The 25,907-nt window shown below is 43.9% G+C and overlaps 2 protein-coding genes across 6 annotated transcripts; one reads left to right on the plus strand and one right to left on the minus strand.

Moving 5' to 3' along the window:
• The first annotated feature begins 23 nt into the window (after window positions 1-23).
• Window positions 24-15,582, plus strand: LOC121660728 (scaffold attachment factor B1-like). 5 transcript variants are annotated; one of them, XM_042020175.1, is made up of 21 exons: window positions 24-320; window positions 1,114-1,198; window positions 2,598-2,662; window positions 2,751-3,029; window positions 4,173-4,235; window positions 5,026-5,053; window positions 6,017-6,518; window positions 6,949-6,995; window positions 7,484-7,584; window positions 8,402-8,551; window positions 8,650-8,750; window positions 9,216-9,352; window positions 9,882-9,970; window positions 10,504-10,640; window positions 11,237-11,530; window positions 11,999-12,136; window positions 12,882-12,921; window positions 13,685-13,797; window positions 14,580-14,692; window positions 14,887-14,953; window positions 15,180-15,582. In XM_042020175.1, the coding sequence occupies exons 1-21, from the start codon at window positions 126-128 to the stop codon at window positions 15,304-15,306; spliced, it is 2,871 nt and encodes a 956-aa protein (XP_041876109.1). In that variant the 5' UTR covers window positions 24-125; the 3' UTR covers window positions 15,307-15,582. The 5 variants fall into 5 exon arrangements, 2 of the variants coding, with proteins under 2 accessions (XP_041876109.1, XP_041876110.1); XR_006014749.1 differs by lacking the exon at window positions 14,580-14,692; XM_042020176.1 differs by lacking the exon at window positions 2,751-3,029.
• Window positions 15,583-19,270: 3,688 nt separating this feature from the next.
• SLC35E1 (solute carrier family 35 member E1) lies at window positions 19,271-25,901 on the minus strand. The gene is made up of 6 exons (XM_042020178.1): window positions 25,597-25,901; window positions 25,060-25,130; window positions 24,551-24,688; window positions 23,824-23,949; window positions 23,106-23,351; window positions 19,271-22,505 (listed from the first exon to the last, which is right to left on the minus strand). The coding sequence occupies exons 2-6, from the start codon at window positions 25,117-25,119 to the stop codon at window positions 22,269-22,271; spliced, it is 807 nt and encodes a 268-aa protein (XP_041876112.1). The 5' UTR covers window positions 25,120-25,130; window positions 25,597-25,901; the 3' UTR covers window positions 19,271-22,268.
• Window positions 25,902-25,907: the final 6 nt, after the last annotated feature.

Genomic DNA, 25,907 nt, shown 5'->3' on the forward strand with positions numbered 1-25,907 from the left:
CCTCCTTCCCGCCCCCTCGCTCTCCCCCGCGTCTCGGTGTTCCTCCATTTTGTGCTGCGGCTGCGGCTCTCCCCCGTTGTTTTTGTCCCGCCTTGCCCCGCGCGCGCGACTCGAAACCGCGGCCCATGGCGGAGAGTCACTCAGCGGCCGGGCTGGGGGAGTCTGCGTCCCTGGGTGGGCCTGGGGTCCCCGGTTCGGAGTCTGAAAGCCGGCGGCGGCCGCTGAGCGAGCTGCGCGTGATAGACCTGCGGGCCGAGCTCAGGCACCGCAACTTGGACAGCGGCGGGAACAAGAGCGTCCTCATGGAGCGGCTGAGGAAGGTGAGAGCGGGCGGACACGCCGGGGCTGCCTCAGGGGTGGGTGTAGCGGGTGCGACCCCGGCCCGGCGGGCACCGCTGGGGAAAATGGCGCCAAAGAGCGGCGGGGCCGCGGCGGAGCCGGGGCTGGTTCCGCAGAGCCCGCCAGGGTCAGTGCGGGCGTTCGGTGCCCGGTGGGGCTGGGCCTGCTCTGGGCCGGCCTAGGCTCGCCCTGTGACCTCTGCTGTCACGGAGTGTCACCTCGTCCCCCTCCGATTCCCTAGACCTGTCCAGCACTCGGTGTCTGCCGTGGCCCGACTGTTTCTAGCCTCGTTCATCACAATCTTCCGCTATCTGAGTTCCTGGGTTTGCAGTTCTGTACGCTGTCTGTCGGGCTTTTTACTGCGTACTGGTGTTTTTCTGGCTTTCTAGCTGGTAGCCTGTTCGCTGTATCCTCAGCACAACGTTTCGTGTGTTAATAGCATGGGGAACCGCTTCGCTGAACCGCTGCTTGCTGTATCCCAGAGCCGAGGTTTTTACTCTGTCACAACAACCCGTGTGTCCGTGCACAGTCACAAAGGCTGTCGGATTGGCTTTTTTTGCTGACTGCTTTCCAGAAGACTTAGACCAACATGTTACAGCCTTCTGTGTGCTTGTTGCTCCGGTCTGGTGGTTTTTCATTTGAGAATCCAAGTTGCTGATTCATGGTTTGGGACTTTTCAGCATCTGGTGTCCAGTTTCTAAACGCAACAAAAATGCACGAATGAAATTTTTTATGTCTGTCTTTATATCTATCTCTATCTTTTCTCCCTGTTAGGCTATTGAGGAGGAAGGAGGGAATCCTGATGAAATTCCAGTGATTTCAGAAAATATGAAGAAAACTCCAAAAAGAAGCAGCAAAGGTACAGGGCAGTTAAAAGAGACTTTCCACACTACCATCCTTGAGTTTTCAAGCAACTGTACTCATCAAATAGAACCTTGCTAATCTTTTTTTATGTTAGTGGTACTCTTCCTCACATTTGTGCTCAGGTTTCTAGGCATGGGCGATATAATATTAAACTTAGCAGTAATATAGTCACAGAATTTAATGTGATTTAATAAGGCAGGAAATGTTGAAGGATCTGTTGATTTGTTCTCCCAGTTGCCTGAAATTTGTATTAAGAATTACTGATTAACGCTGAAGCAGTCTCAGTGTTTTTAATAGATACTTTTTTAATGTAGAAATGCAGTTTCTAGCAAGTGCAAAATAAGCTCTGTAGTGTTATGCTTCATAGCTAATAGCAGTTGCAATTTTCTTCCCAGAAGACAAGTTTTGAATCAATTTCTGAAGTCATATGTTTTCAAGGCCTTATGCTTGATTTTTCTAGTGGTGAGACAGTCTTACATAATCCTTATTTTCAGAAAATAATCTACTGGTTTTCTAAAATTAGTTAATTTGCATAATTTGATCTTATTTTGTAAGCAAATCGTGTTTAAAACTTTGCCTTGGAGCTGAGCAGAATAACTAGTTTAGATTATGTATTTTCATTACTAAATTTGATTTATACAAAATGTAAATTTGTTAGATGAAATTCGACTGTGGTGCCAGCTAATTTGTTTGATTTTTGTCATTGCATCTGATCTGGAGTGATGGTGCAGTTGCTTGCAGACTGAAATGTGAAATCTTGACCAGATAGAGGGCAAATGTCATAACTCTGGTTAAAAGAGATATTTTTAATCATACTCATTTTCAAGTCTCAGAAAAACACCTATTGTCTATTGCAGCACTTTTAGTGTTGGGATGGAAATAGATGAAACGTTCCTCTTGGCTCCAAACCCCTCTCACTTTTCAGTCGTAATGTGCTTGTTGTTTTTGAGGAAAATAAAATTCATAAGATATCAAACAGCTGCTTGGCTCTGAGTTTGAGAAGTTGCTCTTTGGTGCTGAAGCTGGTATAGTGTTTTCAGTAATGCCAGTTGGGATAATTCATGTCCAGCTGGTGGACAGAGCACTGCAGTAAAACTCACAGGTAGAGTGGGTTTTTTTCATGGTTTTGTGCTGTGGTTGCTTTTTTCCCTTTTCTAGTAAATGTCTGTAAAGAAATGAAAGGTAATAAATTGCTGCAATCTGAGCTGAGCCAAATGTTCTGGGGCGGTCACAGAGCTTGAGCTCTTGCCAGGTGTTGGACTGTGGCATGTTTGTCACTTACTAGGGTGGTAACAGGGAAAAAAAATGAAGGGAATACCAACTGATGAAAAAGTAAAGCTTGGAGGCTACGTCTGTAATTACTGCTTACATTCTAATGATGATAATCTTGTTAGGACGTAGACCAGATGAAGAGGGAGTAGAAGACAATGGCCTGGAGGAGGATTCTGGAGATGGACAGGTACACGAGGCTGGGTTTGGAGGGGAGTGATGGCAGCATGGCTCTCAAGTCACCAGGACTATGACATGTGCTTTTTTTCTTTTCACAGGACGATATTGAAGCAAGTTTGGATAACTTGCAGGATATTGACATGATGGATATTAGTGTGTTAGATGAAGCTGAAATAGATAATGGCAATGCAGTAGATTGTGGAGATGATTACAGTGCCCATAATATTCTTGACTCGCTGTCTGATAGTAAAGAAAATGCTGATGCAGAAGTGAAAGAACTTCCAGATCAGCCTACAGAGTATGCTGTAGGTAACTTGGAGGCATCCCCACAATTTTCAGAAATTAAAGAAGAATCAAGAGAAATACCAATAGTGATGGTATGCATCTCTTATGTGTGTGAAATCAGGGTTTTCTTTCTAATTAATTTATTTCTGAATGAAATAGCAAAATGGTGGCTAAAGAGTTCTTGGAACAATTTGGGACTGTACTGATTCTTATGGTCATTGCTTTTCTTTTTACGTATTTGTGGAAATATGAGTCTCAGTTTTAAAATACTTAGATGTTGTTTGCATACATGTAACAATTCATAGAAGTTTACAAAGCATTTGTTTTTCATCATGCTTTGAATTCTGCTTCACGTTACGTTTACATTACTATTTTCACGTCTTTATTTTAGAGAACATGTGAGGCATACAAATAGTGTAGCTTACTTTCTTCTCAACTGAGCAGCACCATTCAAGGAATTATATTCTAGGCTATTTTTCTGCTAAGATGGGATCTTGCAGTTATTCAGTTGCTGAAAGTATTTTTACGTTGGTTTTCTGTGTTAGTCTGGCTGTTGCACTGTTCATATGACACTGGGCTAGAGGATAATCCTTTCCCCCAAAATGAAGTGTTTTATCTCCTGAAATGTACAACAAAGTATTTGAAAAAAGTTATTTCTGTCCCATCTAATGGGGGAGTATTGCTCTTTGTTGTGTGGGCACATTGACTACGAGGTCCTAAAGTTGTGTGGTTCTTTTCTAAAATTGCAGAAATAAGCTTGGCCCCCTATCCCCAAGCATATCCCCGTCCTACACAAATCAAATGGAAATACTCAGAAAAAGGGTTTTGTTGAGTGACTAAATGTCTTGAGGCCAGGTCAGCTCCCATGATCTGCTTTTATCAGTGAAGGAAATAATTATCAACTCCCATAGGCTTTTGGCTCTGTGTTTTTGCTATAAATAACAGTGATACAAATCAGAGAAGTTTTGCTGTTGGAATCCTTCCATGCTTAAAAGATTTTTGTGAGCTGTCTGTCATAGTTAAGAAATAATGAGAGAGTTTATTCAGTCAGTGGGGATCAGGAAGAGTCCTGGGGGTTATCACTCAGTTTTTACCATTATTGGTTGCTTTGGGTGCTGGATGTATCTGCTGAATACCAGCTGTCAGTGGAAATAAAAATCTTCAGTTTCTCATTCAGGTTTCACTCACAGTATTCCTTTATAGATAACAAAATGTTTCCCGTTTATGTTTTAAAGGTAGAGTTTGAAGATGTTGGGAACAGTTTAGATGCTTCTTCATCAGATTTAACCGTAATAAAGGTAAATGGTAGCCAGTTTTTCTTTGCAAACAAAAAAAGCATAAAATGCACTATATGAGACTGTATGTTGAAACAGTTTGTGTACAGTGTGCATTCTTAGTCTGCAAAGAATAGGAACTAATGCCTTTCTAATCTACTCATAAAGACAAAGATTTCTTTTTCTATCAGGTCATACACGTATATAGTTATGATGTATGTATCTTACTGAGTTTGGTAGTAGATGGGATTCCTTTTACCTGGTGTAAATACCAGCTCAGTGCCTTACATTGTGTTTAACTTTCATTAAAAATGTACCTAATCCTGTGTTGAGAAGAAAGCTGGAACTGTCTGTTCCTGAAATGCTGGCCTTGTATCCAGACCTCTCCTGGTAGGTTAAGAACACCAGCTCCAGGTGAAGCTGGTGTTTCTGTTGGTCCTGTTTGCAGAAAGGAGACTTCACAAAATACAGGGTAGAGAAGGGTAACATGAAGATAAACTTTCCTCTGTGCTACTTGCATTTATTGATTTATTTACCCATGGGAATGTGTACCATGTGTTCAACAGGTGGCTGAATGTGAGAGGTGTTAAGTTTTCGCAGACTTCATAAAACTTTGAGACGTTAAAAACTCATTTTAAACCTTCTTCTGAGAAATTTATTTGAAGTTCAGTGTTTTCAAGGCTGAAACGGACTAAATTATAGTAATGCTTTCACTAAATTCTCTCCTGTACTGGGTGGTTAAGAGATCATTCAGCATAGCATCTTGCTTATGAAATAGTGATATTTCTCCTTTTTAAAATCTTTTTCGCTGCAGGAACTTGAAGAGTTACCTTTGGAGCCAGGTACTGTTTGTTTTTATTTGGTTAGTTTGATTTTTTTTTTTTTTTTCATTTAATTAATGAAAAAAAATCCTGGGCATTTAAACAGTTTCATTCTTCATTTAGGCTTTTTGCGTCCCAGTTTGGTTTTTTGGTTGGTTTTTTTTTTTTTTAAATGCATTACTGTAGTGTACGTTATGGTGGAAAATCCAGGTCATGCAGGGTCATAGAGATTGGAAACCCAGTCATATCACCAGATCTGTGAATAACCACCTTTGGAATATGTGTTTAATGCCATGAAATGGTTCCCTAGAGCTGTTACTGCAGAGTGGACTTAAGGAATGAGCCTTAAAGATGTAAAGGTTCTGAAAACAGATCTTGTGATATCACACTGTACAGTGGTTCTGTGAATAAATATAAATACAGGAGTGCAGGCAGTGCAAAGCTCTGGTGCAGAACAGAAATTAAAGAGCGACTGGACTTCAGAAGAAGGAACACGCTGCCATCACAGGAATTTGCTACAGATCCCGCTCATTTTCTGGACTGCAAACACACTCAGAACCCTCAGAAGATGCCCAGTTCTCATGTTGGACTGTCTCTGCTAAAAGAACTTCACAGAAATTTGGAAAATTGAACTCTCAGTGCCTTGATACGTTCAGTTAAGCATCTCGGACTCTGGAAGCTAACTAGAGAAGAAACAGAGCTGAACGATTTGCTGAAGAATATGAAGGCTGAGCCCGAAGTTTTTTGTTAAATCTGTGGGGGCATTTTTCTTCCCTGTTGAGGTGCTAGGGCTGATTTGGCAGTGTGTGAGAGAGCAGTTAGCGTGGTAGCTGTAACACTGTGTACACTAGGGTTTTCCAATCTCTGTGTAGCTTAGCAGTTCTCTTGGTGTTAGTGTGGCAGCCATGCCAGTTCCACATTTGTGATTGCTGTATTTCCCTGGTGATTAAATCTTGTGCCATTCTATTCCTGTTAAATCCGTAGAAAATGAGAAAATACTCGACATTTTGGGGGAAACTTGTAAATCTGAGCTACTTAACGAAGAACCTCCCGAAGCGGAGCGGCCGCGTGCGCAGGAAGCCAGTAACGCGGGGCCAGGCAAGAGGCTGGCTGAGGAAGAGGACGCTCTCGCTGCCGCTCAGTTGGAGGAAGATGCTTTAGCTTTGGACAGCAAATCGGCCCAAGCTTTGGCAAGGAAGGAAGCAAAGCGTTTAGTGGTAGCAAAAGGGGAGACAAGTGAACAGAGCCCCGAGGAAGAGGCCCCGGACTCTGAAGGTGTAGTGGTAGAGACCCTAAGCGATCAGAGTAGCAAACGCTCCCAAGGCCTGGAAGCCTCTAGTGGGGAGACAGCGGAGAAAGGCGCAGGTGCCGAAGCCAGAGATAGCAAAGAAGATGGCAAGAGAGCAGAAGACAAAGCTAATTCAGAGGAATCTTCCCCTGCCACTAAAGAGTCCTCAGCCAGTGAGGGCGGTGATCAGAAAAAGAGGTTTGTTTTTTCTCCGTTATAGACCAGATGCTATCTTTTATCATTGGTCCTTAAGTGATGCGAATAAGCTGTTTCCTTCAATTGGCCTCCGAGACTGATGAAATTGTAGCCTATTCCTAAAGGTCTCTTTTATTTCTCCATGTGTAGATATTTATTTTTTTTTCTTAAGAGCAGTGGGTTTGATTTCTTTCCTTCCTCAACCTTCAAAGGTTGTTTTCCCCAAATTACTCTTATTTCTGTCATCTGCAAAACAGAATTGTCCGTTTAGGGGTACAAATCCCTATTTCCTGTCACTCTTCTAGAAATTTGCCAATAATAGTGTTTATTTTGGAACTAATTTACTGGTAGGTATCCAATTTTAGTTGTGCTGTCTAGAATTAATGTCCTTTTTGCATATGATCTGTTGAATAATGTGGTGTTTTATCTTTAGCCCTGTTGAGGACAGAGATACAAAGACAGTCGCAAAAGATGAGAAAGGTAGGTGCATGTTTGGGGTTTTTTATGTACAAAGGATCAGGAGTAAAAGGAGGACTGTTAATTCGGTGACCCCTCAAAGCATTTGTAACACATCCCTTGAAAATCTAACTTTAAAATTTCAGTTCCTTGTAACTTCTATGATGTTATTAACCAACAAAGTTGGAGGTTTTTTTTAAATAGGAATCTTTTTTGTGAATTAATATTTGATACTTTGTAATTCTCCTCAAAGTGATTGAGGTACAGAAAGAAAATAGGTAGCTGCAAACTCATTGGGACTGTTCAATTGCACATTAACTGTGGATTGCAGCAGCTCATTTTTGCAGGCTGCAGTGTGTATTGATTTTAAGAATGAAGAGAAGAGGTAGAAGTAAAATTGCAGTGGAAGAGTTTTACGAAGGGAAAATGTGAGGGGTTTAGGACTCTTTAATTTTGCGCTGCTGGATTTGTGTTTTACGTGGTCTTTTATGTTTGTATTTTTTGTACCCTAGGCCGTGTGGGGAGTGGTTCTGGCAGAAATTTGTGGGTTAGTGGACTTTCCTCCTCTACTAGAGCTACAGATTTGAAGAATCTTTTCAGCAAGTATGGAAAGGTATGTAGTGGATATGTAATTTAGCAAACCATTCTACCAGTTTAAATGGCTGACCTTAAATTTAGCTCTTATTTTCCCTAATGAATAACAGGGTAGGCTGAGTTCTTAACTTTGTGTTATTTGGAAACTCTGTATCTGAAAGTAGCACAGGTCAATAAAGAAGACTGAAAAGGAGGGGTGGGAGCAGAGATCCAGTTTGCAGAGAGTATCTGCAGATACCTGTGAAAATGAGGCAATTCTTGACAGGAGAGACTGGTAGATCATCATGTAGTAACCTAATTATGTGTTGAGTATCCTGCAATAGTTAATGCTGTTTTAAACTGGTGCATTTCAAGGGGCATTGCTTGGAGAAATCCAGTCTTGGAGGGCAGTGCCTGCTAGGATACAAGAGCAGAAGCTGTGGAAGGGAACTGTTTGTGTGACCATCTCCCCTTCTGCCAAATACATTTCTGAATGTAATATTAAATGTTTATGTCACTAAGTTCCTCTGGCTGGCAGAGGTTGTCATATGTGGATACAGATGTCCTGTAAGGAAAGAGAAAGTGGTGGTAGTTTCGTTTATTCAATTTTATTTTGGTTTTTACAATCCCACTCTCCCTTCTCTGTATATATGTTCCTCAAGCTGCTGACCTGCTCAGCAACTTGAATTTTCTGAGCTGCATTACTGAAGATGTCCCTGCCTGTGATAGGGGATTGATTGAATTAAATGGCTTTTAACGGTCCCTTCCCATCCAAACTGTTTTAAGAAATAGTGATTAAGTTAGAATTTATTTAGTGACAGAGCTGAAAACACAGAATATTTTTTTTTTCCCCAAAGGTGGTTGGTGCAAAAGTGGTGACAAATGCTCGCAGTCCTGGTGCTCGCTGCTATGGCTTTGTGACAATGTCAACATCTGAGGAGGCCACCAAGTGTATTAATCACCTCCACAGAACAGAGCTGCATGGTAAAATGATTTCTGTGGAAAAGGTAAGGGGCAGCTCTTTCATGGCAGTGTAATGAAAATAAAAGCGTGCAGTTTTAATCTCTGTCCCTGACTATATAATTATTTCTGTCTGAATTTCTAGGCAAAAAATGAACCAGCAGGAAAAAAGCCTTCAGACAAAAAGGAAAGTGAAACAAGGAAGGAGAAAGACAGGCACCATTCTGCAGAGTCCAAATCTGAGAAGTAAAGTGTCGTTCTGTATTTTTTTGATGTTTAAAGATCACTCATTTGAAATACAGCCAGGTGACCAAGTTGAACAGTAACTCTGATAAATCTTGATTTAATGTTTCACCCTGCATTTGAAATAGGAGTAATTCTTGAAAAGTTGATGTTTTACAGTAGGAAGGGCATCTTAAATGGGCTTCTGTTCAGAAATACAAAGCTCATTAGTGTTAGTTAAAAACCTGTTAGTTACATCAGGAGATACTAAATCAGATTGTTTCTAGATAAACCATTATTTTTAGCAGTCATTTGTCCTCTGATCTGACTCTGTCTTGGACTCTTCTTTTAACTGACAAATGTTTCTAGGATTTAGTCTGTCTTTTTTATAGACTTGTCTGTGTGGTTAGTGAGTGACACGTCCAACATTTGTTTTTCTAGTGGTTTGTTGCTTTTGAAAGAGGCATTTTGCTTTGCTGCTTTTTGTAGGTCTGTTGGTATTAAGAAGGAAGAGAAGATCGACAAAAAAGATGATGCTAAGAAATCTGAAAAAGATGAAAAAGAAGGAAAAGAAAAGGATGAACAGAAGACTGGGTCTTCTGATAGATCCAGGGCAAGCAAATCGGGTAATGCTGGCTGTCTTTCACAAATGATTTCAAGGATACTTCTGTTATATTAGATATGATTGATAATTCAGTAAAAAGAACCTTACTTAGTAAAACTGACACATCAGAAAATACCTTGAAAATTTTGACTTAGATTCCTAATAACTTACAACAAAGTTTCCACAATTTTTATGGAACTGTCACTGAGTTTAGACCTGACAAAGTGTGTGGTTGTTTGTCCTTTTTTGGGCTTTTTTTTTTAAACTGTGGCAAAGGATGTATTTTTGTGGAGAATTAAATTAAATTTGTGTTCTTTTAGCTGTCATCCCTGCCAGAGAATACTGCTGTAATTTTGTGATGAATTTACTGCCCCCATCCTCAACTTGGCCAAATCTCGGCAAGCTGCTTAAATCATAAATAAGTTCCATAGGTTATTAAAAACCTCATTAAAATAACTTCTTACTATTTAGTATCTTCACAGTATTGAATCTTGCAGGAATTGTTGAATGTCTTCTGTACAATTTATTTTTGGCTCTATTTTGTCTCCTAGTGAGTCGAGGAACTGAAAGGACAGTGGTGATGGATAAATCTAAAGGAGAGCCAGTTATTAGTGTGAAAACCTCTACATCAAAAGAGAGGGTAAGTCCAACTTCCAGAGAAGCTTGTGTGTAAAAAATAGGTGTCAAATAGATTGATGTGCTCAGAGTGAAGGGTTTTTCATATTGGTACAATTATCCTTTTATCACTTTCTGGAAAGCATCAGGGTGTTAATGATGTGGCAGAGGGGAAATGCTTCTGTTTCACCTTCTAATAGTTTTTCACTGCTGACCTAGTGGAAGAAGTAGAGTTTCAATATGAAAGTGGAATTAGGATGATGTGTTTTCCTGAGCTTGGAATGTTACTGGTGGTGCAAAAGCAGTGTGTTGTTTGAAATCAGTGCAAGTCAGGTTGTGTTTCCCTAGTGTTTATATGTATTTATACTATTGAGAAGTTCTAGCCAAATTTGGGGTACTTTTCCATGACCTACTTTGGCTGGAATTCCATCATTGCTTACCTCTGGGGAAGGTATGGTAGCCTGCTTTGTTCAGGTTGACATAAAATAGGCAATTGCTTGGGAATTTTTGCTGGAAATGCACCGTGTTCAGCTCATGCATTGTTCTGATTCACCTCAGAGCACAAAAAGCCAGGACCGCAAGTCGGAGAGCAAGGAAAAGCAGGATATTTTGTCATTTGATAAAATCAAGGAGCAGCGAGAACGGGAACGACAGAGGCAGAGGGAGAGAGAAATCAGGGAGACGGAGAGGCGCCGGTGAGTTCCCAGTTGCCTCTGCCCTTTAAATGGCATTTTTTACTCCCTTACCTGTTTTGTGTTTTGAACAGGCTGCAAAGAAGTTCTGTGCTGACCCTCCAACAGTGGTATCTCAGATTGATTTCATAGTAATTATTGCTAGAACAGACATAATGCCAAATGAGGGAGGCTTTTACTGCTGAAATCAGTGTTCTCGTGAGACTGCTGTAGGTGCTTTCAGGCTTTGTGTTCCACTTGATTGGATTTAAATTTCCTTGTGTTTTCCCCAGAAGCTTGTAAATACTAAGTCAGATTTCTGTCTTAGGACGTGCTATGCTCTCTGAATGCTTTTTCAGACCTGACTTGACAGTAGATACTGTGTTACTTATGCAGAATTCTCACCTTTGCTTTGTTCATTTGTATAGCGTTTTTTATTTTCTCCTTAGCTGTTACTTAATTGGGAAGAAATCATTAACATTTAAGCAGCTGGTGGGAAGAACATAGAAACTTTTTTTTTTAAAAAAAGGCAGAACCAAACAAGAAACCCCACCCAAAACAAGCAGTAAAGCTTGGACTGAATCTTCTCAACTAAAAACAAAGTATCTCTTGTAAATTAGGGAGAGAGAGAGACGAGATCGGGAGCAGCGTCTTGCAGCCATTCACGAGCGGGATGAGAGACAGAGGCTCCAGAGGGAGCGGGAACGGCTGGAATTCCAAAGGCAGCGCCTGGACAGAGAGCGCTTGGAGAGAGAGAGGTTGGAGAGGGAAAGGATGCACATAGAGCAGGAAAGGAGACGGGAACAGGAGCGAATCCAGAGAGAGAGGGAAGAGCTGCGACGCCAGCAGGAGCAGCTGCGCTACGAACAGGAGCGGAGATCTGCCATGAGGAGGCCTTATGATCCTGACAGCAGGTGAGCAACATGGCAGTGGGGCTCCAAACTCCTCAGCCACATCCCCTGTGGAAGCCTGTGTCAGTGGGAGCACTCTTGATAAGGCAGTCACGGGAGCTCACAACTGAAAGGCTCTTTACGTGCTGCTTTTAACACTCTAACAGCAATTTGAGGAACAGCAAATGCTGTGCTTGTACACTTGTAAGCACTGTTCTGGTACAGCAGGTCTACTCTAACTTCCCAAAGAGGAGTGACCAAGAGTAGTAACTCTGTGTATCAACTCTAGATGGTAGAAAGTTACTCATTCTTTTCTCACGCCAGCAAGTGCTGAAATTAAACTGGTTTTGGTAAACCAAATTTCCTCTGAGACTGAAATGCAACTCCTGCTTAGCACGCTTAGATTTTTAATTATTGGGTTGAATGAGGTTTGAGAGAGCAGGAAAGCAGAGATGGTTCTGGGGTTGCTGCTGATGGTGACCGTGTGTGCAGGCGAGATGACCCGTACTGGCCCGAGGCGAAGCGGCTGGCGCTGGAGGACCGCTACCACTCGGACTTCAGCCGGCAGGATCGCTTCCACGACTTCGACCACAGGGACCGGGGCCGCTACCAGGACCACTGCTTGGACAGGTTGGCAAGGCACTGGCTCTTCTTCGTCTTCCTATGCCTTTAGGGAAATTTGGTGTCTTTTTGTGGCTTGAAGGGTGTCAGAAGAGTAAAAGAAATCACTCTTGTGCATTTCTCATGTGTAATTTCACGTGTGCTTGCAATCCTTTGTTTCTGTGGGTTATGGACGTACCAGAAAGAGGCTGCATAAAGATTATAAGCCAAGTCCTGCTGTAGTCTGCCATGATGCTGATAGAGATACAACAGCTTTTCTCAAGGTGTATGGAAGTCTGCTTTATGAACCCCTAAGATTTAGCCATTTCCTTTTGATTTAAAACTTTCCCTATTTTCGTCTTTGCAGCCTGGCTAACGCAGGTTTTTAGCGCCACAGAATGGAAAAATATTTTCTGCGTGGTGTCATTGAGACTTCTGTTTGCTCTCAAAGGAACTCTGATGAAAACTGTACCGTTTGTTTTTGCTTGTTACTCATTTCTGACAATGGTAGGTTCACTCAGTATTCTCCCTTAGTATCACTGTGTACCTGGCCATCCTCAGTGGTGCCTTTTCTACCCATATCACAGTGATAGATGTTACTTTGATCTCTTTTTATGCTTCGAAACAAGAACTCTTTTCAGTTATCTTGCCACTGAACATTAGCATCCAGATTTACAGCCTAATGAAGATTAACTTCTCATGTGTTATTTCATGCAGACATTGGAATTATGATTACTGTGTTGATTCAACTGAAACTTTTCCTTTTTTGTTCCAGGAGAGACTGTACAAGGGGAATTCCAGATCGAGATGGGCAGGTGCGTTACAGCTAAATTACTGCTTTAGTTAGAAAGCCAAACAAGCTGATCCCACAGCAGAAAGGACACAGTGTGCACACAGCCTGGTTCTTGAACACAGTCACCTCTGGGTTTCAGCTGAGATGTTCTAGCAGAACTAATTTTGTGTGCTAATGAGCATAAAGTGAATTAATGTGTTATCTGCTTGCTGGGGTGGTAGCCACAGATACAGGCAAGGGGAAACCTCTGAGGGATGGGAGCATCTTTTCAGGCTGGTATGTGGCAGTAAAAGCTTTCTGGTTGACCATCTTAGATGTTAAGAGAGAGCTGCTGTACTTAGCTGGCAAAAGATTCCTTCTCTTCTCTCACATTTATCTAAATAAAACAACTGGTGCCATAATGAAACAAGGCTGCAAAAGGACAGGTGTGAAAATCAATGCCACAGTGGGATTCAAAACCTTTCATTTCTGAAGAGAGGTAGGAGGTAGGCAGATAATCTATATAAAAACTAAAAATCTGAAGCCAAGAATGTAAGCCTTTAAAAAACCTTACCAGACAAAAAAGATTTCTCCCACCAGTGGACAGTGTGGAATCTGTGCCAATAAACAAAATAAATGCCTGGAGGGAACCATGCACAACAGTGGAACCTGTAGAAGATGAGACAGCTACAGTTTTATTTCCTGACAGCTTATAGAAAGACAGCATCCAAAAAGCCAAAATTTTGCAATCCTAGAAGAAAACTTGTGTTGGTTCTTAGCATAACTGGGTCCTGTTTGCCTTTCAGCACTACCCAGATGAGCGGCATGGAGGGCCTGACCGTCACTCCCGGGACAGCTGGGCTGGCTACGGCTCTGACAGAAGGATGAGTGAGGGAAGAGGGATACCCCCACAAACCCGGTTAGTGCCTGGCAAATTGGGAAGTGATCGGGGCTTCTTAAAATTTCCTCAGTGAGCCTTTGAAGGGTGACAGCAGAAGCAGCTTGACAAGTGTGAATCCTCTCTCCAGATCTTTGAGCATCTGGAGGAGCAGGGAATCTCCACATGTAGCTCCCACGTGCCTCGGGAGAGGGAAGCTCTGTAGTGAGTAAAGAGCTGCTCAGTTAGCTCAGCTCCTAACTGTGGTTCTCTCGTATGTAACTTTCATTTCTACAGATGAGATTCAGTCTGTTTCTACAGATGAGATTTACAGATGCCCCAGTAAGGCCTACACAAGTCTCATTCATGGCTTGTGGTCAGGTTTTAAGGGAATGGAGTGGAAGTCTCTGCAGTGGTGGGGGTAGAGAACTTAGACTCATCTAGAGTAGTAGTGGTTTCTCTTTCAACCAGTTAATCAAGCTGGGCATATTCCAGCTGCATAATGTTCAGTTCTGCCTAAATACACCAGACAGAGGAGTGGCAGCCAATGAATTGATCCATCCCTGAGTATTTCAGTCCATTGCAATATCCATGTCATCTCTGGATCAAAAAAGACAAGTTTTGTTGTGTGAAGGATGCTGTTCAGCAAGTGTCTCTCTCATTGTTTCCCTTTGACCAGTTTTGATTGCAATGATTGGGTGGCTACAGCTACAGCTTGATTAACCATTTAACACACTTTGGCATGGGGTATGGTGTTTGGCTTTACCCTGTGCTGCTAAGTGGGTAGGGGACATACCTAGAAGATGTTCTTTTATTTTTTTAAGAGATGGACGTGACTGGGGAGATCATGGTCGAAAGTTAGAGGGGCATCAAGATCGTACATGGCAGGGAAATGTGGATGGAGGAGTGATGGGACGGGATCATGAGAGATGGCAAGGTACACTTGCTGCTTACCAGTGTGATCGTGGTTTTTTTCTGTGAATTACTGCTGCTGAACCTTCTAGTGGTAGTTAAATTACTGAGAAAGCAAATGAAATTCTGGGAACAAGGTGACATTTTTACTAGGGAAACACAAAAGCCTGTATTTTTCTTTTTTTTTTTTTTTTTCCTTTTTTTCTCTTTTTGAATTAGGTGGTGATAGAAGCATGCCTGGTCAGTCAGGACCAGGCCATGGGATGACTCGAGGAGGGACATCAGGGTAAGAAGCTCTGTCAGAGTGCTTCTAATGTTTTCCTAATAGTTGATTAATCAGTATAAAAGAAGAAATTGCTGTGTCAATTCTGAAAAATACCTTCAGCTTCTCCTTAAGCCGGGATTGGCACGGAAGGGGAAAGAAACCCCAACAAATTAAGGAAACATCTTTCAGAGTCACAGCAGGATTAGCTTCCCTGGGCCGTGTCCAACTTGTGTGGCGTTGTTTTCAGGCGCGGAGGCTTCACCCCAGCTGGGAGCCAGAGCCAGATGCTGCAGGGCAGTGGGATCCCAGGTGTGTTTGCGGGCCAGGAGCGGACAAACAGACTGAGTGAGCCCCGTTTCAGCCGCCGCTACTGACGGCACTCGCTGTACATAGATGTATTTTTTTTAATGCCAGATGACAGTGGTCGTGAGTTTTATTAACCAGGGTCACCTTGAGTTTGTGATTCTAAAAAAAAAAAAAAAAGGCAAGACAGCTGCTGCACTGTAGCCAAATACTGTGTCAACTTGGTTTGGGGTTTGTTGGTTTTTTGTTTGTTTGTAATGAACATGGTGTTGGTCAAACATCACTTTAAGTTTCTTAAGTGAAACATTCCATTTTTCAAAAATAATAAAATCGGTTTATGGCTACTATTTTGTTGTTTCTAAAGTCTTTGGCAACCTCATGAGAGGTTTAAAAGTCAATAAAGAGACAGTCTGCTTTTAGCACTGTGAGATTTGAAGAGAAGTGATACAGATCTGTGACATTGTGGATGTGGAGGGGCCTGGCAGGCTCTGCCTGTCTTTATTTATTTCCTTTGTGCCGTTAAGTTTAAATACTCTTTCTACATTTCCATTTTAGTTTTCTGTCATTATGGGAGTAGAAGGAGGAGGAAGAAGGAAAGCTGGGAGAAAGGGGGAAGGAGAGAGGAGGAAGAAGGAAGGAGGCCTGAAAAGTAGGATCTAGTTCAGTCTCGGGATCAGTGCTCACCTTGTTCACCTCCCTCTGATCCTGATAGCCTGCTCTGCTCACTGCTTTGCATCTTCAACATAAAAACCTAAAAGCCAAACAGTAAAATACTCCCCTAGTCAGAAGTCATGTGTTGTCCCCCCTCAGCAGCACCACAGACACCTGGGGGCACAGGTAGGGCAGAAAGTGCCCCACATCACCCTGGGCACTGTGGGGCAGAGAGGGGATGCTGAGGGGAAGGAGGATGCAGGTGGGACCAAGAACAGGTGTCCCCTGGGGCCACGCTCACAGGTTTGGGGTGATGTCACAGTGGTGGAGCCCCTTGATCAGAAATTTTAATTCTTCCCTCTCTTCCCTATGGTCCAATTTTCTTTCTCCTGCCCACCTCTGGCTTCTGTCCCCATGTTTTAATTTCTCCCTTTAAAACTCCTCATTCTTACACATATTGAAAAATAATACTAATTTATATAAAACTTGATTTCCAAATAACCCTCTTCGTTTACTGTGTTACAGACAGGGTTTTAGAAGGTAAGGAATTCTGAATGCAGATATACAGAGCTTGAAAATACAAATATAACTTTTGTGTATATATATATATATATATATATAAATTAAACATAAAGGGCTTGAAAATGTAAGGAAATATGATTGGCAAGAAGGAAATAGAGGCAGCTCTGTGCATTCAGAGGTATTTTCCTGTCTCCACAAAATCTGAGATTTTGGATCGATGCAAGGGCGAGGAGGGTGAGGAACTGCGCGGCTCTGAGGCCTCGCTGCTGCCGCCTGCTGGGTAAAGGTGGTACTGCAGGCCAGGCACGGGGACAGCGGGGATTCGCTGGTGTCCCCCGGCACGGGGCAGCGGGGCCTCGCTGGTGTCCCCCGGCAAATAAAAACTGAGCTAGAAACAACAAACGAGCACGTGCGCAGTTCCTGGCCAAACCTGGGATGGTTGTAGTTACACAGGTGAAGATCCCAAACTAGGAGTGGTGACAACAAGGGACAGAGGTGCACGGGGCTGTTGTTTGAACAGAAGGGGGTGGCCCCACAGTGCTGAGTGCAGGCGGGGTGGGGCAGTGAGGCCTGGGATTCACACAAAAAGTGTGGGGTCTGCAATGGGTGGAGGTGTGGGCTGGATGGTGGAAGAGGCCACTATCAAGACTGGAGGCTCTGCATGGACTTCAGAGTGTGCCACAGCCTGGGTGGTGGCCATGGCCAGAGCTTGGGATGTGCCACACCAAAGGTGGTGGGCTTGACCAGAAGTCAGCTTTGGTCACACGCAAGAAAGCGTTGCAGGCTGGAAGTCAAAGTTGGCCACCTCCAAGATAGCGGGGCAGGCCGGAAGGCGTGGTGCCACGCTCAAGATGAAGGACAGAGCCAAGTGTCACAGTGTCACACTCAAGATGGTGGAGAGAGACAAATCTCACAGTGCCACACTCAAGATGGCAACGGGAGACGGTGGCTGTGTCGTCCCAAACTCAAAAGAGCGGCCGTAGCCAGGAACCCACGTGCCATCAAACACCCACGTGTCTCAGGGGCAGTTGAGAGGTGGCCCCTGGGAGTCCAAGGCCAGCCAGAGCCATCAGTCCTGGCAGCTTTTGTCTGAGAGAAATCCTCCAATGTTTGCAGTTTTAGGAGGTGGAATCCCCCTCTGGCCCCAGGCCTCTCAACTGGGCCTGGATCAGGATTCTGCCTCATAAAATTTCATTTGCCCAAGGACTGCTCCCAGCCAAGATCTGCGAGGACTGAGGGCCTGTTGTTATTTTCAGGTATTACCTTCACTTCATAGGGTTTGCCATCACACAGAGGACACTCAGACATCCTCACAAAAAGGTGGAACTGTTTATTATCATCAAGATGTTCTGTGAAGACCCCACTGTGTCATCTACAGATACAAAACCTCAGAAAGGTGGATATTCTCATGTGTCCAAATAACTGATGAAAAAAAGAATCCTAATTCAGACTCTGACTGTGATTTAGAGTCACTCTCCTGTCCTGGAGATTCACAGATCCCAGAAGACCAGCTGAACTTCAAATTTTGGCCAATATAAAAGTTTTCCTGCTGCCACCTTCCATCCCAACACCAACATTCCTGCCTTGCTGTCGGAGTCCACATGGTCACTCTTCCTCACGTTCCTCAGCAGAACACAGCAATGGTTTATCCACAAAATGCCCCAAAAGCTACTGAGGTATCCCCCAAAAACCATCTGAACTCCTGGTGTAAGGCAGGAATGAGTCCCAGGACCTGGAAGTCACCAGTGGGGTTATTCCATAAGGGATCCCAGCAGGATCCACAGGGAACCAAATGACATCCAGAACTTCACAGCACAACAGTGTTGGAGAACAGGAAAACAACACAAAAGTTCCTTTGCTGAAGGGCAGGATTCCATACAGGAAGGAGTGTGGGGGCAGTTTGGGGTATTTTTTGGGAAATTCACCCATATTCCCATCAATTTATAGAGTTCTAACATAAAAAAAAGCAACAAAAAAAAAGCTTCCTCAGAGTGTGTAGATATCCTCCTTGTCTATCTACACACTCTGAGTGTATCACCTGTCACTTCAGGGTTAACAAATTTGTTTCACTGGCCTGGAACATCACCACAAAGAGATTTCAGAATTATTTTTAACAGCTCACAACATGGCCCAGAAATTTAAGCCTTGGAAAAACAAATTTTTCCCTTTATTTATATTGCACCTGTTTCACAAAGAGCTACATGGCAGAAGTTCCTTCTGCTGCAAAATGCTACATCAGAAAAAAATGGGTTTGAACACAGATTAGAAAGGAAAACTGAGCTTCAGGAATCATCATGAGTTGACCCCGAAATACCAACACTATTTTTACAAATCACTGTGCACTTACAAAGCCTAAGTCTTGCCTCAATTTTATTTAGCATTCAGTTATTTAAAAACCACAAGCATTTTACCAGATGATAAAGATACTCTTACCACTAATGGGTACTAAAATTGAACCTGCAAGGGGAATATTTTTAAGGTCTTTTGAAAGAGCACCAAATACTCTTTGGAACTACCAACAGAGCACCCACATGGAGTGGGGAGAGATTGGGTTTTCTATTTCTACAACTACCCAAGGCTGTTTGGGGGAGATTTTTTTCAATGTTGTGATGTATTTATGAGTTAAAAATGCGCTGTGGAAATCAAAATATCTCAAAGGAGCCTAGTGCCTGTGTTCTAACCCTGCTTACAGCATTCCAGCCCCTGTAGTTTCAGACTGTGTGAGGCATCACCCACAGCAAAACATCCACCCAACTCCTCACCCATGGCCATTATGACACTCCCAAAGCTTCCTGCAAGGAATAAACCCAAGCCAACCCCCTTGGCTTTGATTTAATAACAGGGTCATTGTACACAATTGTCTAGATTTTGCCCTTTTTATTCCAGTGTTTCCATACTTTCTACAGACCTGTGTACAAACACGCCATTCACTTACAAACCAGCTTAAAACAAACGTCTCACTTGGCCAAACAAAAATCTTGCAGAGGTCCAAGATTAAAATGCATATTACAGCAGTGTCAGGAACTTCCTTTCCCTGAATGTGGGCAGTATTGCTTAAGGACTGGGATTCGGGATCCAGCAAAACCACCTCGTGTAACCGACTCACCCGACCGTTGTAATTACACCTTATACCACACCCAGCCATCCCTGCTGGCCACAGACCTGGGCTAGAGCAGCAGCAACTCTGCCCCGAGTCTCCAGGGAAGAGATTCACTCCCTGGGCCCTAAATGGACCCATTATCCTCATGGGATATCCTCATTTTGGGCCAGTCCCTTTTTTGCTCTGCAAGCACAGGAGTTTTGTTTCACAGACAACAGTGAGGCCCCCAGGCCCAGACTGGAATTTGGGACAGCTTTGAACAGGAAGCCCTCACCTGCTGCCAAGACTCTACAGAAACAGCTGAGCTAAAGACCTGCCATGGTCAGTGTGCAGTGCAAGCTTACTCTGAAAACAATTGCCAGAAAAGGTCTGGTTATGTTCTTTAAAAGGAAACTATTGGAACATATTTAATAAAGCCTCTGATCTGGTTTTTATTTACTCCATGTAGCAGCTGAGGCTGCAGGAAGATGGCACAGCAGCAGCCACAGCAGAGGATGGACAGATGAACTCACAGTATGCCTGGACACCCCTGGAGCCCCCACTGCCACTTTTTCCTGGTATTTTACCCCCTGTGATGTAAGGAAGAATCATCTCCATTTTCCAAAAGGGAAACTGAGGCACAAAGACCACAATTCAGCGTTTGCAGGAGTCTTAACAGGTCACAGCCAGCTCCCTTTGAAAGCAGCTGGAGAACTTCAGCCCCTCTTGAAAATCTCAGCTTGAATCTCTCATTCTCAAATCATTCTCTTGCAGAGTCAGCACCTAATCCAAATCCAGAGTCCACAAAATCCTTGTTACTTGTAGGTAAAAGCATTGAAATGTTGGGAAGTGAGCCTTAGAAATACACACTTGGCACTTTCCCGTATTAAAAAGAAAGAATTATACATACATGAATACTGGAACAGGCAAAAGAAATTTCATCTGAAGGAAAGCTTTCTTCATGACCTTGTTCACCTGGGTTAGGGACAGACTTATTTAGATTTCCTACCTAAAAGCCCAAGCTCTCAGCTTGCATGAACAGACTGAACTCCAGTCCAGGCAAGGAAGTTCTGTTCACACACAGTAGCAGCATTTTTAACCCATCTCTGAAGTTTCAGAAGGACCATTTCCTCTTTTGGACTCTCTGGTGGAAGGTTGTTCATGTAACTACCACCCCAGCAGCCAAAAGAATAAGATCAGCTTGATTTTGCACTTAAAAATAAATTCTTTATTATCCAGAAAGGAGCTAAATCATCATCTCACATCATGGAAATGGTCATTTGTAAAGCAATAAATAAGAGGAGTGTTCTGTGCCACGCCCTGAATTTTGTCACTGGTGTCTGGTACCTCTCCAGTTAAAAGCATAAAACTTACTCTATCAAAGTCTCACTGTACAACAGTCTGGGAAGGAAAGAAGGCCCCTAAAATCTTTTGCTAAAGCAACAACAGAAAAATCTGATTCAGTGAAACCCAAGGTCCATGTTGGGTTTCACTTCACTCAAAGGAATTTCATTCAAAGGAATGAAAGCCAAGTTTCATCCCTTCCATGCACAAATGCAGTACCTGACACACACAATCACCTTGTCTAGAATTTATACTGGATCAGTTCTTAACCATAAATTATCTATTTACTGCTGATTCAAACAATTTTTCTTTAATTTCCTATTTGAGCCAGGGGAGTTGCAGGAACAGCACAGGAAACAAAATTTAACTTCTTTCAGCAGGAAGTGGAAGTCAGGCGAAATCCTCACAGCTACTCCAACACCAGTAATAAAGGAATTTTTAAAACCCAAACAATTAGGGGCTAAAAAGATTTAAGAAACAATTAATAATGATTGTTCAAATCAATGCATTCAAAAGATATGAATCATATGAGAGCATAATTTATGCAGAAAACTGAGAACGAAACACCTTTCACCTTTCAATTTCTAAAGCAACGAAACAGTTTTGAAAGAACAGGTGTGAAGCAAGTAAAAAAATAAAATCATATTATTCCAAACACTTTTATTTGTGAAGGAGTTTCCTGCATGGCCAAGGGACAGCAATGTCTGAAGTTACAGGACTACATGATTCAGAAAACAATGATGATTTTAAGTTTGGCTTGGTTGTTCTCTACCATGACCAGTGATTTGGAGAACTGTGTTTTTCCATGCCTGAAGCAGTTCTGGGAGAGATCAATCCTTCCACTGCCTGCTCCTCCAGAAACATTTCTGGTTTGTCATCCAGAAGGCAGAGTTGTGAATACCCACAAGAAGTTCCACAGGTGCTGGAGATGAACTCAAGTTTACCTGTCAGCAGCTGATCCACCTCAGTCAATCCTCCTCAGACAAATCCTGGTAAGCACAAGTACCTCTCACTTTCACTTCTTTCTGAAAGCTTCATTAAGAGTTATCATTAAACTATTATTAGAGAACAAGTTAAAGGTGACATTACCAGCGTGGAAAGAAGATACTGGCCAGAATTCAGCTGCCAAGAGAATAATAACCAGCTGGCAGACTCTGAAAGGAGCAGTGACAGATGTTCCACTCTGCAGTGACACGTGCACCTCACCAGAATCTCTGCTCTGCGGGTTTGGTTCCAGTGTCAGGTCTGGCTGTTCCAGGTTTAAAGCTCTGCCCAGCAGCAGCTGCAGGTCCTGCACCACTCCCTCTCCACATGCACCTGCCCTGCTGCCAAACTTGCACAGTTAAATGGCTTTGTGACATTCATGGATGTACTAAAAGTTTTCTGATAATGCTGGGGACACTTTGATATCACAGTCTGCACCTGTCTGCCAGGATCCTAAATATCAAAACGGTTCAGGTTGTAGGATGTTGGATAGTTCTGCCTGTTGTACTGGAAGTGGTCTGTGAGGACATTGGTGCGGCCGTACTGAAAGTCTCCGTGCTGGGCAAAGGCTGTGAGTCCATTTTGGGACTTTTCAGGAGGGTTTCGGTGCCTTTCCAAGTTCACCAGGTCTCCAGTAGTGACTGGGAGCAGCTGCTGCTTCTTTGCCTCTTGGTTTGCATCGTATTTTGTCTGGGAAAGGAAGAAAGAATGTTTTTCACAGAATCCTTTAGGCTGGGAAAATCTGAGATCATCAAATCCAACCTGTGCCCCCTCCCCACCCTGTCCCCAGCCCAGAGCACTGAGTGCCACATCCAGGCCTTCCTCGGACACCTCCAGGGATGGGGACTCCAAACCTCCCTGGGCAGCCCCTTCCAAAGCCTGACAACCCCTCCAAGTGAAGGTAGATTTTCGTAGATATCCAGAAAAAACCGAACAGCTCTACAGTCACATCACTTTTTTTGGTAGAGTCTTAAAGTATCAGTGGCTTCTAATAAAAACCTCACTCCTCTCGCATGCCAAACGTTTTGCTCAAGAGATTTTGAGTTACTTCCCGATTTTCCCTTTTCAAGAAAAGCTTAAGATCAAAATTTAGTTTTGTGAGAGGCCCAGCAGCTGGTGTGACCCAAGTCCTTCACCTGGGCCGTGCTCATCCCTCCTCTGCAATGGAGCTTTGTGCCCCTCGTTCTCTATTTTAGCTCCACAAGCTCTCATCTTGTACAAAAAATAATTCAAAGCTACTGGACTGCTTCAGCCATGTTTCCTGAATAAATAAACAAGGAACTGGAGTACCTTGTTGTACAAGAAGACCCCGAGGATGGCTGTCATCATGCCCAGGACATTGGTGCTGGTGACGGGGTTGCGCAGCATGATCAGGGACACCGTGATCACCATGATTCTCTTGGTGGCGTTGGCCACGGAGTAGCTGAGGGGACTGATCAGGTTAAGGATACTGAAGGCAATGACATTCTGGGCAAAATTACAGAATCCACTGATTATAAGCAGCATCAAGGTCCAGGACCAATGAGACATTGTGCTCTGTGGCAAAGCAAACAGCAGGAGAAAAAAATTATCTCAGGTTTCAGGTAACAACACAAACATAACTTGAGGCACTTCTTACCTGCCCTGGAGGGAGGAATATCTGCACTGAGCTCTAAAGAGGCCCCAAAGCACGTTGCTTTATGCAACTCCCAACTCAGAGAAACCAGAGGAGGACGTTCCCCACACACTCTGGGAGTGCTTGTTCCTGTCTCCAGCTCCCAACTCCCGAAATTTATGCTGTCCCATAAACTGCCTCTCCTAACCCTGATGGGAATTCTCACAATAAACACTTTGTTAACTTGTGTGAAACAATTTGCAGGTGTTTCACAACACTTCCTTCCACACTGACAGGAACTACACTGAAACACTTCAGTGCATTTTTCTGGTTGGGTGGGGCAGTTTGTTTGTTATTTATTTTTGTTCTCTTTTCTTTCTTAATAGCGAGCAGTTCTCCAAATACAGCACTCACCAAGTCATTCTCTACCAAGAAGGAAGAAAGATCCACCAAAACCCACGTTGGGATCATGAAGAACACAGCGTGGCACCCGAGGATGTTCAGCAACCGAAGATGATGAATTCGGGAATCTCTCAACACCTGACAAGAGCCATCATTGAACAGCAGTCAGGAAACAGAAACAGCTCTAGGGGACAGGTAAGTTAGGAAAGTAAAAATACTCTGGGGGTATGAATTTCCTACGAGGGTGACCAGTGAAAAACTGATGCCTCTTTGAAAAACAATGTTTTTTGAGTGGTGACACTTAGTATCAACAAGATATTAAAATTAAAAGCTCTACAAACCAGAAATCATAACTAAATACAGTCACACACTTTAATTTTGTTTCTATGATTTCAGGGAGTGCCCAGTGTTGACAGTGACTTGTTCAGCACAGAGAATTTGATATAACAAGATACATTAAAAGCTTTCAAATGAACTGTTGAATTTAAGCCCTGTTGAACTGCCACCAGAAAAAAAAAAATCCATGTTGAGGAATAAAGAAAGGGCTCAGGATAAACTCAGTGTAAGAGCTTCAACAGGTAGGAAGAGCTGCAGGGAACACACACACAAAATAACAACCAACCCTCTGGGCTCCTTTGACTGCAAAGTCCACTAAAAACATACATTTATGGAAATGAAATTACACCCTGTCCTGCTGAAGGGTGACACGAGTGACCAATGCTGTGAACAGAACTGGTACCTTCTTCGAGAAGATGTTCTGAAGTGAAAAGCACAGAGTAGCAGCAAGTGCACTGATGAGACCCCACATGTCAAAGGAAAGCTCTGTGACCGTGGCCAACAGGACACCAGTGATGATGGGGATCAGAGACAGGTACACCTGAAACAGGGACAGAGGGGTAGCTTGCATCTGCTAAGAATTTTCAACTGAGTTTATAAATCCTGCTGATTTAGGGAGGAAAGGAGAGGGAAGAGCAAAGCAACAAAACCACGGATCAACTCTTTTACTATTGTAGTTCAAAGAAATGAAGTGACTGCAGTAGACACTGACAACTCCAGTGCATCAGAGAGCACCATCCTGGTCAGTGTTTAGATGTGTTTTACATTCACAATAAAAGGAAAAGGGACTTTTAAAATCTGCATAATCTAATTCCAGTCACAAAACCCAAAGCCTGAGCTCTGCTGCCCCCAGTCAGCACAGCACTCCCCAAGCACCACCAAGAAAAGAAACCTCAGCAAACCTGTCCGCACCTTCGTCGTCTGCTTTTCCTTCATGATGATCCGTGACAGCAGAACCACCCAGATCGGCATCGTGGCTTTCACTGGGGACGGGAAGAAAACATCGGTGGGGACTGGAGGCTTGGGACAACTCCACCAACCACCATCAGCACAGGGATGGAGCAGGGGCTCAGCCCCGGCCCAGCACAGCCCATGATGGGTCCTCCCTCCCTGTCACCGTCCTGGACACTTGTACAAACCGGATCCCGGTGCTCTGGGACACCGTGCTGGGCACCCACAGAGCACACACCAGCACCCTGCCCCTGGATCTGGTGCCAGCACACACTGGGGATGGGGACGCTGCTCTGGGAACCTACAGAACACACAGTGGGTACTGGGACAGCACACTGGACACCTGTATGAGCACAAGGTGGGTACTGGGACACTGCACCAGGTGCCCATATGAGCACACACCGGGCTTCAGGTCGCCGCCACTGGGCACGAGTCCAAGCCGGCCCCCCGGGCACAGCCGGCGCTGGAACACCCCACCGGCCACCCCTCAGCCCTCACCTGTGTGCGCGTAGGACACGGGGACCCGCCAGAGCGAGACGTGCGCGGACACGGAGGCGAAGTACTTGCCGAAGGCGAGCGGGAGGATGTAGCGGGGGTAGGCGCGGGGCGGCAGCTGCGCGGGGCCGGCGGGCGGGACGCGCCAGGCGCGGAGCAGCGGCGGCAGGAGCCCGCACAGCCCCAGGATGTGGAACAGCGAGACGGTGACGGGCCGCGGGAAGCCGCCGAGCAGCAGCTTGTTGACCACGTTGCCGCCGGCGCTCAGCCCGTACCAGGCGAGGCACAGCGCCGACACCCGCGCCCCCTCCCGC

The sequence above is a fragment of the Corvus kubaryi genome, unplaced genomic scaffold, assembly GCF_017639235.1.
Source record: "Corvus kubaryi isolate FWS band 111438036 unplaced genomic scaffold, C.kubaryi_AGA036_p1.0 36851, whole genome shotgun sequence".
Taxonomy (NCBI): Eukaryota; Metazoa; Chordata; class Aves; order Passeriformes; family Corvidae; genus Corvus; species Corvus kubaryi.